The sequence below is a fragment of the Gorilla gorilla genome, chromosome 6 (genome assembly GCF_029281585.2).
Source record: "Gorilla gorilla gorilla isolate KB3781 chromosome 6, NHGRI_mGorGor1-v2.1_pri, whole genome shotgun sequence".
NCBI classification, from domain to species: domain Eukaryota; kingdom Metazoa; phylum Chordata; class Mammalia; order Primates; family Hominidae; genus Gorilla; species Gorilla gorilla.
Genome location: NC_073230.2, coordinates 94,413,879 through 94,426,785, shown reverse-complemented (window position 1 = coordinate 94,426,785; position 12,907 = coordinate 94,413,879). Strand labels below are relative to the sequence as shown.

At 39.8% G+C, this 12,907-nt stretch overlaps 1 protein-coding gene across 1 annotated transcript in view; it reads left to right on the top strand.

Moving 5' to 3' along the window:
- COL1A2 (collagen type I alpha 2 chain) overlaps positions 1-12,438 on the top strand; it is a 35,819-nt gene extending 23,381 nt beyond the window's left edge. The window contains exons 33-52 of the mRNA XM_019030849.4: positions 242-295; positions 1,244-1,297; positions 1,979-2,032; positions 2,137-2,190; positions 2,287-2,394; positions 2,755-2,808; positions 3,655-3,708; positions 4,698-4,859; positions 6,065-6,172; positions 6,843-6,950; positions 7,337-7,390; positions 7,477-7,584; positions 7,725-7,778; positions 8,150-8,257; positions 8,736-8,789; positions 8,916-9,023; positions 9,360-9,618; positions 10,026-10,210; positions 10,922-11,164; positions 11,981-12,438. Coding sequence (XP_018886394.1) covers positions 242-295; positions 1,244-1,297; positions 1,979-2,032; positions 2,137-2,190; positions 2,287-2,394; positions 2,755-2,808; positions 3,655-3,708; positions 4,698-4,859; positions 6,065-6,172; positions 6,843-6,950; positions 7,337-7,390; positions 7,477-7,584; positions 7,725-7,778; positions 8,150-8,257; positions 8,736-8,789; positions 8,916-9,023; positions 9,360-9,618; positions 10,026-10,210; positions 10,922-11,164; positions 11,981-12,127 — 2,130 coding nt within the window. The 3' untranslated portion in view covers positions 12,128-12,438. The remainder of the gene's footprint in view (positions 1-241; positions 296-1,243; positions 1,298-1,978; positions 2,033-2,136; positions 2,191-2,286; positions 2,395-2,754; positions 2,809-3,654; positions 3,709-4,697; positions 4,860-6,064; positions 6,173-6,842; positions 6,951-7,336; positions 7,391-7,476; positions 7,585-7,724; positions 7,779-8,149; positions 8,258-8,735; positions 8,790-8,915; positions 9,024-9,359; positions 9,619-10,025; positions 10,211-10,921; positions 11,165-11,980) is intronic.
- Positions 12,439-12,907: the final 469 nt, after the last annotated feature.

Below are 12,907 nucleotides of genomic sequence, written 5' to 3'. Positions count from 1 at the left end.
GTGTACAGAAATTAGAAAAGATTGTTTAACAATAATCTGGAAATGGCCTTGAATTATTTTTTCCTCATTATTTTTCTCGATTAACATTCTACAGAATGGTAAGGAATCGAGACATTGCTAAAAATCTTAAATGACTGAAGGTATCATAGCATCTTCTGTAAAAAAGAAAAAAACTTCATATTAATTTTGATTCAAAATTTTGGTCAGAAAACAAAAAGTTGCTCTTGCTTTATACTTTCAGGGTGAACCTGGTCTCAGAGGTGAAATTGGTAACCCTGGCAGAGATGGTGCTCGTGTGAGTAGAATTTTGTTTGTATGTTTCTTCGTACTTAGATTTTTTTTGATGTTTGAATTGAGAAGTTTTCCAAATTAGAACTACACACACTTTATTTATCAAGTTTAATAAAATAATATTCCTTTCTCTCCTGGGTCTGTGACTAATAATATAATATCATTTTACACGTTGCAAAGGAAAAATTAAACGGGATTTAACCTCTTTGAAAATAATATCCTGAATTTTCTAACTTCCCTAGTGTCAACGATACCAACTACAAACTATGGAACAAAAGCTTTAGATTTAATAGAATATTAAATGATTGTTTCAAGTGATAACAGAGATTAAAATAAATAAATAAATAAGTCTCCTATGCTTTAGGAAGCCGGAACCTCTAACAAGATTCTGTAGTTATTCAAACCTACTCCCTAGAAATTTATCACCCAAAGAGCAGCCCCAAAGATTAGCTGTTAATGCCATGAAGATGCCAAAGATAATCCCATGACAGTCTAATTACCTTATCTCGTATGTCAGCCTCATGGGTCTTCCAGGCCACAGTCGGCCTGGATTCCTTTATTCACCTCTCCTTCAGAGCTGAAAACTGACTGTAGCACATCTGTAATAGTCTTTCTTTTGAATCACGTAGTTCTAAGAGTTTCAAACAAGGCTACTCATTTGCTGCTCTCCAGGGAATTTTACAATAGCGGAAAGTTCAGATCTCCCAAATTTCTGACCTGCTATTGACTTACACATTTCCATAACCTTTATTACTGGAGTAGCCTCCTTCTGAGAGTGGCTTCTAATAGTCTTGTTAATTAGAACCAAAATACATCAGAGGCCTTCTTGATATCCAACCAGAGTGCAGTGAAAGTGTTCAGTCACTGTATAAGCACAGAAAAAAAGAATGACAAGGTTCACTTTTGATGATATGGGGTGTTATTAATAGACATGTTTCCTTTTTGGTACTAGGGTGCTCCTGGTGCTGTAGGTGCCCCTGGTCCTGCTGGAGCCACAGGTGACCGGGTAAGTATGCATTTTCACTAAGCCAACAGCAATATCTAAAATTTCCCGCCTTCCCTAGTCCCAAAGAGCCCCAGCAATTCATTTTTATGGCTTGGTATAAAGCCTACTTATTTAAAAACCTAGCTATTGTGATAGAGCAGCAGGAAACAAATGCTGTGTGTTTAAAATTACTTTTCCCTTCCTGTAGATGTGCCAGCTATCTGATCTATACTCTGATCCCTAGCATTTGTTTTAAAGTCTTTCCATGTTGCGCATTAACAATATCCTAATGCACTGAGGCTTCTCAAAGCCTTCAATTATTACAAAAAAATCAATAAAATACATAGTGTGCCCATTTCACATTGAACTCTCCACTTAAAATAGATCTTATTTATTGTATTGCAAAGATTGCCACAAATAGATCAGCCCTGTGTCCATCTAAAAATTAAAATGTCCTCCTCCTGGTATTGTAGGCACTGATTTATAGTGTTTTCTCAAGTGTATAACCCATACCACTTAACCCCCAAAATGAATATAGCATTAAGTAAAAATCCACTTCATTTTACTCTGTGAGATGTGCATTAGTTATCTCTTCCAAGGCAACTACAGACTCTGTCTGTCCATCACTGTTCTCTCTCCCTCCCAGTTCTTTGAGCATCTATGTCAGGCACATTAACAGATTCATCTTTGGTCCCATTATAGGGCGAAGCTGGGGCTGCTGGTCCTGCTGGTCCTGCTGGTCCTCGGGGAAGCCCTGTAAGTAAGAACCTGGGTCATTTTGTATACTCACACCTCACAATGTTTAGACATTGATGAACCTAGGATTGATAACACATTTTTAAATCCCTTCTCCCACCTAGGGTGAACGTGGTGAGGTCGGTCCTGCTGGCCCCAATGGATTTGCTGGTCCTGCTGTGAGTATCACATAATGAAGATTAATCTGAAAACCTCCTAAGTTGGGGAGTAGAGTGGGTCGGAATACCAGAGCTGTAACTGTTTATTTCCAACAGGGTGCTGCTGGTCAACCTGGTGCTAAAGGAGAAAGAGGAGCCAAAGGGCCTAAGGGTGAAAACGGTGTTGTTGGTCCCACAGGCCCCGTTGGAGCTGCTGGCCCAGCTGTAAGTTGAATTCACTGGTGGTCCACACAGCAGCTACCCATTAGATCTTACAATTAAATATATATCCGTCAAGTGCCTGCTATGCAATAGGGAATATACCAGATAGAAGATGGAAAATAACGGAAGGATTAACATTTGCACACTGCTTCACAATGTATAAAAGTTTCATAAATATTGTTTTATTTTAATTCTCTAATAACCTCATAAGGGTGGTAATATTGAAGAACATTCTGACACAGATAGTCATTTTTTATTTCAACATTTTCTTCTAAGAGATGCGGGAATGATCCCCTTGAAGAAAAGAGTAGCATTTATAAGGGTTTGTTTGTGATTTGACTCCATCTTTTTGTTTGCATTTAGGGCCCAAACGGTCCCCCCGGTCCTGCTGGAAGTCGTGGTGATGGAGGTCCCCCTGTGAGTATTTACAATGGACTCTCGCCGCTTTTCTTTCTTCATAATCTGTTAAGGACACTTGAAAGTTTTGAAATTTTTGGTAAATTTGGACTACCATGAGGAAACTTTTGAGATTCAAGTTCATTCTATTCAGAGCAATTCCGATATTGATGTTAACTTGAACTCAGCTGGAACTCAGTGTATGTTGCTATCAGCTCACTTGAGGTAATAACCAAGGTGGGCCCTAGGCAGTTTAATTATAAAGTTGGAAAAAATATTTCTTTGGCGTCTTTCATCTGTTTATTAATATGCCCCTTCTTCTGCCTGACCACGTCCTTCCCCTTTGCAGGCAATGCTATCACAACAATTCTCTAGAGACCCAGAGCTCCCCAAAAATGAACTTTACTGACTTCTTCTCTCACTGGACAGTGCTGAATTATCTAGGTCATTTGTTATTCTTTTGTCCATGAACACCATTGCCTATTAAGTGTCCATTTCCTTACCACTCAGCCAGGTGGTAAAGATAGTTATTAATGTATACACATTAATGTGTAATAATGACATAGTGTCTTATCTTCATACCTTTACAACCATAAGATAATATGTCAGCATTTCAGAAAGGACCATCCAAACCTTAACGCAAAATATGGGCATTGCAACTGGTGGTATGCTGGTAAGGAAGATGTGTGGAGAAGGAGGGCCTTCAGGGTCCTGGCTAAATAATGCCCTATATAAAGCTGCCTACCTCCTACTCCTTGGTCTATCCCTGGTCACATGTACTGATTTTCCAAAAAAAAGAAATTCCCATCTTACCCAAATTCTTGGAGTTGATGTTGACTGTGGAATTCTAATGTGCTTGGCTCTTAGGGTATGACTGGTTTCCCTGGTGCTGCTGGACGGACTGGTCCCCCGGGACCCTCTGTAAGTAAATCACTACAAACGTGTCTTCACTTACTCTAGCCAAAAGGCCTGGCTTCTGATAGGAAACTGGTAAGAAACTCTTCATGAAAACACATCACTAATATTCGCTATTACTCTTCTGGTCTGAAATCAGCTTTTCTGAACCATTAAGGTATTTCATCACAAGTTATATTTTATAATATCAGTTTAAGAGGCTTTTATTCATGTGAACACCAGTCCCCTTTCAGGGGCATGGTCTTTTTGAAAAAAAAAAAAAAGAAGAGTTTTAGCCACATATCAGATATTTCTATATCTAATTATCCTTTATGGCTAACATTCTGCCTCCATTGTTAAGGTATAATTGTTCCTGAATTTAAAGGTGGTTTGGCCTCTAATTTAATTCTGATTCAGACTCTCCTGTCAGGACTCAAGAAAATTTAATTAATTACCAAGGATTAAGTCTTCTGGTTAAGGTTTCGGGGAAAAAAAAATAGCAAAGATGTTGATTTCTTGGAATCCTTTTACAGGTTCATAACAGAAAAATCTTCATTCCCTGTAGGCATTTAATTAAACCTAGTTGAGAAGCGTGTGTGATTCCTCAATTATGAACAGAATGCCTACACTGGCTTTCTTTAAAAAAAGAAGAAAAAAGAAAAGGCAAAGTCCTTCGAAACTCACAGTCCCATTCATTTATCATTAACTCCTATCCTTCTACATAGTTCTGATTCCAATATGCCAGGGTACCAGTGGCATGACATTGTTTTTCCTCATGGAAATTTGCCAAAGTCTCTCCTCCATTATTTGGTTGGTTACAGCCTCATAAAGGAAGACAGGAGTTGCTTCTTTCTGCAAGAAAGAAGGTTAAAAACTATAAATATTTCCCCCAAATGGCCAGGGTATTATTTTATTGCATCACATTGTTTGCATCTTAAGATCTAGAATCTTTGCTGCTCTCTTCCAGGCCCTTGGTGATTAACAGAAAGGAAATGACCTTGTACATTTGCTCATAGGGTATTTCTGGCCCTCCTGGTCCCCCTGGTCCTGCTGGGAAAGAAGGGCTTCGTGGTCCTCGTGGTGACCAAGGTCCAGTTGGCCGAACTGGAGAAGTAGGTGCAGTTGGTCCCCCTGGCTTCGCTGGTGAGAAGGGTCCCTCTGGAGAGGCTGGTACTGCTGTAAGTGATTTCCAACTCCTCTTTCTTAATACCTTATGCTGAATTAAAATAAAGCCCCTACACAAATCTTCAAGTGGCATCTATTTGTTGATGAGTATTGCAGGCTCTCAAGTAGAGCTCAGTTGAGCCAGGAAATCTGTCCAGCACACACTGAGGGGCTGTGGCTTCCAAGATGCTCAGAAAGCACAAAATCGGGAAGACAATAAATGAGAGAACTCAGTTTTATCACACAGCCCTTTAAGCTATTGAAGGCACCTTACTGGTACCAGGATTAGAACAGAGTCCCATTGCTGTGGCCGTCCTACTACATATTAATCAATCTCAGTAGGCTACCAATTTCTTAAACATACACTGTCCAGTATTAGTGCTACTCTGAAAGGTGCCCCTATTAAACCTTAGAGGCCAAAGTCAAAATTTGCTTCCTTTTGGTATACTGATTTTACTGATTTCCTTTTTGTTTTTCTTTTTGTTTTTTTGTTTTGGGATGGAGTTCCCCTCTGTTGCCCAGGCTGGAGTGCAGTGGCACGATCTCAGCTCACTGCAACTTCCGCCTCCCCAATTCAAGTAATTCTCTTGTCTCAGCCTCCCGAGTAGCTGGGACTACAGGCACACACCATCATGCCTAGCTAATTTTTTGTATTTTTAGTAAAGACGGGGTTTCACCATATTGGTCAGGCTGGTCTCGATCTCCTGACCTCAGGTGATCCACCCACCTTGACCTCCTAAAGTGCTGGGATTATACATGTGAGCCACCCCACCCAGCCTGATTTCCTTTCCTTTGTGTATATACCCAGCAGTGTGATTGATGGATCTTATGGTAGTTCTATTTTTAGTTTTTTGAGGAACCCCTCCTACTATGTACAACTATTATGTATCCATAATAATTTAAATTTTTTTATTTGTTTCCCTGCCTAGAGGCTATAAAAACTCTATTTCACCACCCCAAGTGTCTTTATACATCTCAACCACATATTTTTAAATGTTGTGCCATTGGTCTCAAGGATGAATCAGATACAAAAGTATTCATGCCAAGATGTAAACTCACCGTCATCACTAGAGAAAAGATATCCAAGGATATGTCCTAGTAATAGGAGGTCATTAGCCTTTTTCTGAGCTGAAGACAGTTTATTCTCACAATCTTCAAGCCAACCTGTGTTATCACCTAGGGTCTTACCCATAATACTCAGTATTTTTTCTCTATTTAGGGACCTCCTGGCACTCCAGGTCCTCAGGGTCTTCTTGGTGCTCCTGGTATTCTGGGTCTCCCTGGCTCGAGAGGTGAACGTGGTCTACCAGGTGTTGCTGGTGCTGTGGTGAGTGCTTGACAGTATTCTGACTCCATTAACATAAGAAAAGATTTTAAAAGCTGCCACTTCAAATGTGACAGATTGATCACTGAATAACTTCACTTAAGATTTTTATTCATGGCATTTTCTTTATACAGATCACATGTCACTTATCTAAGAAGCTTTAATACCACCTTACTTAGACACACACTATAAAGACACAGCTTAAAATTATGCAGAATGATTTTTGTTCTTTCCACGCACTTAGGAACGATACAATCTCTAATTGCATTTACTCCTCTGCAATATGAAATGCTGGCATCATTTATCCTGTAGGAAGAATGAAACTCTGGAAGTTCTGAATCATTCCATTAAACCTTATACGTGACAACAACTAGAAACCATCTCATCTCCATAAACTATATCAACTTTTTGAATTCATTTCATTTGGGATACTGAATGACACGAGGCTCACTTTTTACAGAGCAACATCCCGTGATTACATAAAGCTGGCCATCTACATGTGGAGGAGGGCAGGGATGATATTAATGATACTTCTTACCATTGTGGGACCCATTCACATTCAATTTACCTTCTTCCTTCAAACTAGAATCTCCTGAGTAGGGTTGTTTCGGAGGGGAAGGTTAGCATTCCATCGAATAAGGGGAATGTCATTTTATCTTCTCTGTCTGTTTAGGGTGAATCTGGTCCTCTTGGCATTGCCGGCCCTCCTGGGGCCCGTGGTCCTCCTGGTGCTGTGGGTAGTCCTGGAGTCAACGGTGCTCCTGGTGAAGCTGGTCGTGATGTGAGTCCAACACTTGGCTTGTAAAATAAAACTGAGCAGGATTTCATTGTGTGAAACTTTATGTCCTGAGCTGAGGTTCTCTTCTTCCAAATTTCTGAACAAGATGGTCAGCTTCTCCATAGTATCTACACCTAGTACTGAAAATATGAAAAATTGCTTAGGCCAAAGAATGGGCTTTTCAATAGCACACTGCAAAACTGGGCCCAAGTATTTAAAACATCTCTAAAAAATATCTAGGTTGGCAGGTTTTTATCCCTTGTTTTAACAGTCTGAAAGAGGGTTCGTTACTGAGCACTGGAAGTGATGAAGACAGAGTAGCCACAACATAGGGGCTGGTAGGCAGCAGAGCCTCACCAACAGCCTTAATTTGTGTGGTGTCTTCACAGGGCAACCCTGGGAACGATGGTCCCCCAGGTCGCGATGGTCAACCCGGACACAAGGTCAGTACACTTTTCATCTTTCTCTAATTCAAAAGTGATTAAAATGCAACCCAGATTGATGCTAAGCTTCATTTTGCCTTTGGTAGGGAGAGCGCGGTTACCCTGGCAATATTGGTCCCGTTGGTGCTGCAGGTGCACCTGGTCCTCATGGCCCCGTGGGTCCTGCTGGCAAACATGGAAACCGTGGTGAAACTGTAAGTTTGTGAATACCAGTCCCTCAGTGCAGCATTCTCGTGGGCTTCACTTCTGACTTCCCCACACTTGGGGATAGTGGAGGAGTGGGGAGGGGTATCTTGGGCCTAGCTAAGTTGCGTTTTTCTTTTTCATTTCACAGGGTCCTTCTGGTCCTGTTGGTCCTGCTGGTGCTGTTGGCCCAAGAGGTCCTAGTGTATGTACATGCTGAAGATTTCTTTGCAACACTAACATTTAGAGAGAATCAGTCCAAAACATCTGTTAAGAAAATAAACAATATATCAGCTAGACTTAATATTTTTAAAAAATTTCAGTCCATGCTGAGAATTGATACAAATAACTTGAGCTATTTTAAATCTCTTATGCTTGTTTGTATTAAACAATTACAAGGATCTAGCCACTTTACAGATAGCACAACTAAAGCAGATTACCAGCAGAGGTGAGAGCCTAGCTGGACCATTACATGTCCTGAGTTACCTTTGTAAACGAATTAAGCAGTATTTGTGGTGAAGTGAGTGCCATTTTTTTAAAACGGTAAGTCTTATCCATCCTTCTGTTTCTTTATAGGGCCCACAAGGCATTCGTGGTGATAAGGGAGAGCCCGGTGAAAAGGGGCCCAGAGGTCTTCCTGGCTTAAAGGGACACAATGGATTGCAAGGTCTGCCTGGTATCGCTGTAAGTAAACTGTAGCCATCTCACACATAAACTGATTCTGAAGGCCTTCAGCTCAGAAGGATTTTCATATTTTCACTACTATTGTTCCAGTATAGCCTATATAATATCCATTTCCCATTCTCTGGCTAACTCCATCTCACTCTTGGAGGTAATGCTATTTCATACCAACATGAAAGGTGAGGATTAAGGGAGATAGAAATATACATACATTAAAATCTCCTGGCAACAACGTCCTTCAACCCCACTTAAAATAAACATAATTAGAGGAATGACTAATATTGCACTGCTGAAATAGGTTGTGAAAAAAAAATTGAATATAATAGACATAATGGGAGAAAAGAGCCCCACTTTACATTTTCAATTTTCTCAATCCGGAGTCCACTTAAACTAAAGTTTCCCATTCAATTTGGAAAAAAAAAAAAAATATGTCTCTTGACATGTGCTCTGAAAGTGTGATTTTCCTCTTCTGTCTTTAAAGGGTCACCATGGTGATCAAGGTGCTTCTGGCTCCGTGGGTCCTGCTGGTCCTAGGGTAGGTGGACTCAAGAGAAGACAGTCCATCTCTGAAATAGAGGCTAAAGCGAGCAGTGAGCCCCAGGCTGCTGCTCCCTTGGTGGGATTCACCAGCTCACATGCACTTGGTGTCTGTCTTCCTTAGGGCCCTGCTGGTCCTTCTGGCCCTGCTGGAAAAGATGGTCGCACTGGACATCCTGGTACAGTTGGACCTGCTGGCATTCGAGGCCCTCAGGGTCACCAAGGCCCTGCTGTAAGTATGATTTGGGGAAATAATAAAGAAGATCACGGACCTAAGGAATGTTTTCTTCAGACTAAAATAAACCAAGACAGATTTGACAACCCATTAAAGTTAGCCCCATTTCAATATATCCTCTAAAATATCTGGAAATTGTCTATATGCAATGGGCTTGTTAAGTCCATCCCTGCAAGTGTGCCTGGGAGCTCGTTATTTATTTATGTGAACTTGATTATTTTTTACTGATTAGAACATGCTTCCATGTGAAGCTCAACTGAAAATCTGCTGCCATGGATGTCTCTCACTGTAACAAAACATAAAGCCTCTCCTATCTCACTTTCACCTTTGCAGGGCCCCCCTGGTCCCCCTGGCCCTCCTGGACCTCCAGGCGTAAGCGGTGGTGGTTATGACTTTGGTTACGATGGAGACTTCTACAGGGCTGACCAGCCTCGCTCAGCACCTTCTCTCAGACCCAAGGACTATGAAGTTGATGCTACTCTGAAGTCTCTCAACAACCAGATTGAGACCCTTCTTACTCCTGAAGGCTCTAGAAAGAACCCAGCTCGCACATGCCGTGACTTGAGACTCAGCCACCCAGAGTGGAGCAGTGGTAGGTCAAGATGTCCAGACCAGACTGACCCTTCTCACAAGCTGAGCTTTTCAAAACTAGTTTCCATTGACATTTAGAGTGAAAATGCATTTGGGTAAAGATTACATTATGTGAAATCACACCCGATTAATGAAGCATCATCTTCTCCCAACCAGCACCCAACCTCATTTCCCTTAAAATGTATTTTTGCACTTTTCATAGTAATAAGTACCCTGATTTGATTTTTCATGGAGGAGGGGAGGGAAGGAACTGTGTAATCTTGAAAATAGCCACCCTCTTCCTCTTAAATGTGGGGTAGACAATCAAAAATGTTACTGATGAGAGTCAGTATCTTTCATTAGTTATTATTAGAATCTGTGTTCTGCTCAATGAGAAGTTTCATGATCTGAATGTTATTTTCTTAAAAGGTTACTACTGGATTGACCCTAACCAAGGATGCACTATGGATGCTATCAAAGTATACTGTGATTTCTCTACTGGCGAAACCTGTATCCGGGCCCAACCTGAAAACATCCCAGCCAAGAACTGGTATAGGAGCTCCAAGGACAAGAAACACGTCTGGCTAGGAGAAACTATCAATGCTGGCAGCCAGGTGAGGAATCCCACAAACACCTCTCCTTCTGCTAAATAATATTTTGGTAGGACTGTTTGTTAATTATCTGCATTTTAATCTCTGACAAAAATGGGCTTATTAAAAAAAAGACCTGTTCCTTTCCTGGGTTCCAATTTTGTCCTAAATTGCACATTAGAAGATGGATTGATTGGACACATCCATGTAATTCAAAGTTATTATTCAAATTTGACTTAATTTGTAATCATTGAAAAAACTGACTAATATCATTTAGTGTGAAGGAGCACTGGCCAGCTATATGCCACACTCATACATATGCATTTTCAGAATGTGAGCAGCTTTTCTGAATTTTTAATCAAACCTTTTCACCAACTTTACTGAATGCCTACTGGAATTCCATAAATTACAAAATTACAGAAAAAGAAAAATGTCAGAATTTCTACCTCCTCATTCTCTTATTCTAAAGAAGAAGCATATGCAAAAAGGATTCATTGAAACAGATAACTTTTTTAGATGACCTTGCCTCAGTCTAGTAGGTCTTATGTTCATCTGGGTAACTGATACTTCAAAGACAAGTGAATTAAGTTTTCTTTAAAAGTACCCTTTTCCTAAGCTTGGATCTGAGTCCACTCTTCCTGAGATCTTTTTTTTTCTTTTTTTTTTTTTTTCTTTTTGACTCTAAGTATCTGAGTCCTTCTCCACTTAACTGGAATTTCATCTTATTTTCTGTAGTTTGAATATAATGTAGAAGGAGTGACTTCCAAGGAAATGGCTACCCAACTTGCCTTCATGCGCCTGCTGGCCAACTATGCCTCTCAGAACATCACCTACCACTGCAAGAACAGCATTGCATACATGGATGAGGAGACTGGCAACCTGAAAAAGGCTGTCATTCTACAGGGCTCTAATGATGTTGAACTTGTTGCTGAGGGCAACAGCAGGTTCACTTACACTGTTCTTGTAGATGGCTGCTCTGTAAGTAATAGTGAAATATGGGAATAGCTTTGGGAAGTGGGATGGGGGGGGTTCTAACTTAGACTGCCCCCAAGGGGGGGTCTAAAGGGGGGTTAAAAGAACAGAAGAATGAGAGAACTAACTTATTTCATAAGTAAATTCAGTTTTTATATGGATTTTATATTTATTTATTTATACGTATTAATTTCGTATTTAAATTCAGATGACAAATTCAGAGTATTCTTATCAGATAGTGCCTTCTGAAATGCTGAAATGTATACTACGTCCATGCATTGTTTTTTCTTTAGCATGTTTTTTAAATGGTAATGTGTGCCCAGAACTTAAAATTTCTTGAGACTTCAGTGGCCTAAACTATAATTTATAGTTATGTGTATTTTATTTTACTTATTAGTATGGCCTACATTTAACTTTTAATGCTTTTTCTACAGTATGCTATAAATATAAGAAAAATTAAAATTCACTAACAGCAAGACTACATACCCACCCAGGTCCCGCTCCCAAAGACACACGTAGAGGGACATACACACAACAATCCTAAAAATGACTTTGTAGAGATAGGTCACTTGGAATGTGTGTTGAAATGTTGTTGGTTTTTTTGGTTTGTTTGTTTGTTTGTTTTTTGTTAGACTGATAGGGAGCCCCTCCCACTAAAGACACCCTTGATACTGTTATTTCAAAGATGAACTTATTTATCTGGGACAGACATCTTCAGAAGGACACATGCCAAACAGTGGTTCTTATTAAATCAAAGGTTCAGACATTATCAGATTCAGAAATAGTGATGCTTTGTGTATCTATTTTCTTCTCTTTAAACAGAAAAAGACAAATGAATGGGGAAAGACAATCATTGAATACAAAACAAATAAGCCATCTCGCCTGCCCTTCCTTGATATTGCACCTTTGGACATCGGTGGTGCTGACCAGGAATTCTTTGTGGACATTGGCCCAGTCTGTTTCAAATAAATGAACTCAATCTAAATTAAAAAAGAAAGAAATTTGAAAAAACTTTCTCTTTGCCATTTCTTCTTCTTCTTTTTTAACTGAAAGCTGAATCCTTCCATTTCTTCTGCACATCTACTTGCTTAAATTGTGGGCAAAAGAGAAAAAGAAGGATTGATCAGAGCATTGTGCAATACAATTTCATTAACTCCCTCCCCCGCTCCCCCAAAAATTTGAATTTTTTTTCCAACACTCTTACACCTGTTATGGAAAATGTCAACCTTTGTAAGAAAACCAAAATAAAAATTGAAAAATAAAAACCATGAACATTTGCACCACTTGTGGCTTTTGAATATCTTCCACAGAGGGAAGTTTAAAACCCAAACTTCCAAAGGTTTAAACTACCTCAAAACACTTTCCCATGAGTGTGATCCACATTGTTAGGTGCTGACCTAGACAGAGATGAACTGAGGTCCTTGTTTTGTTTTGTTCATAATACAAAGGTGCTAATTAATAGTATTTCAGATACTTGAAGAATGTTGATGGTGCTAGAAGAATTTGAGAAGAAATACTCCTGTATTGAGTTGTATCGTGTGGTGTATTTTTTAAAAAATTTGATTTAGCATTCATATTTTCCATCTTATTCCCAATTAAAAGTATGCAGATTATTTGCCCAAAGTTGTCCTCTTCTTCAGATTCAGCATTTGTTCTTTGCCAGTCTCATTTTCGTCTTCTTCCATGGTTCCACAGAAGCTTTGTTTCTTGGGCAAGCAGAAAAATTAAATTGTACCTATTTTGTATATG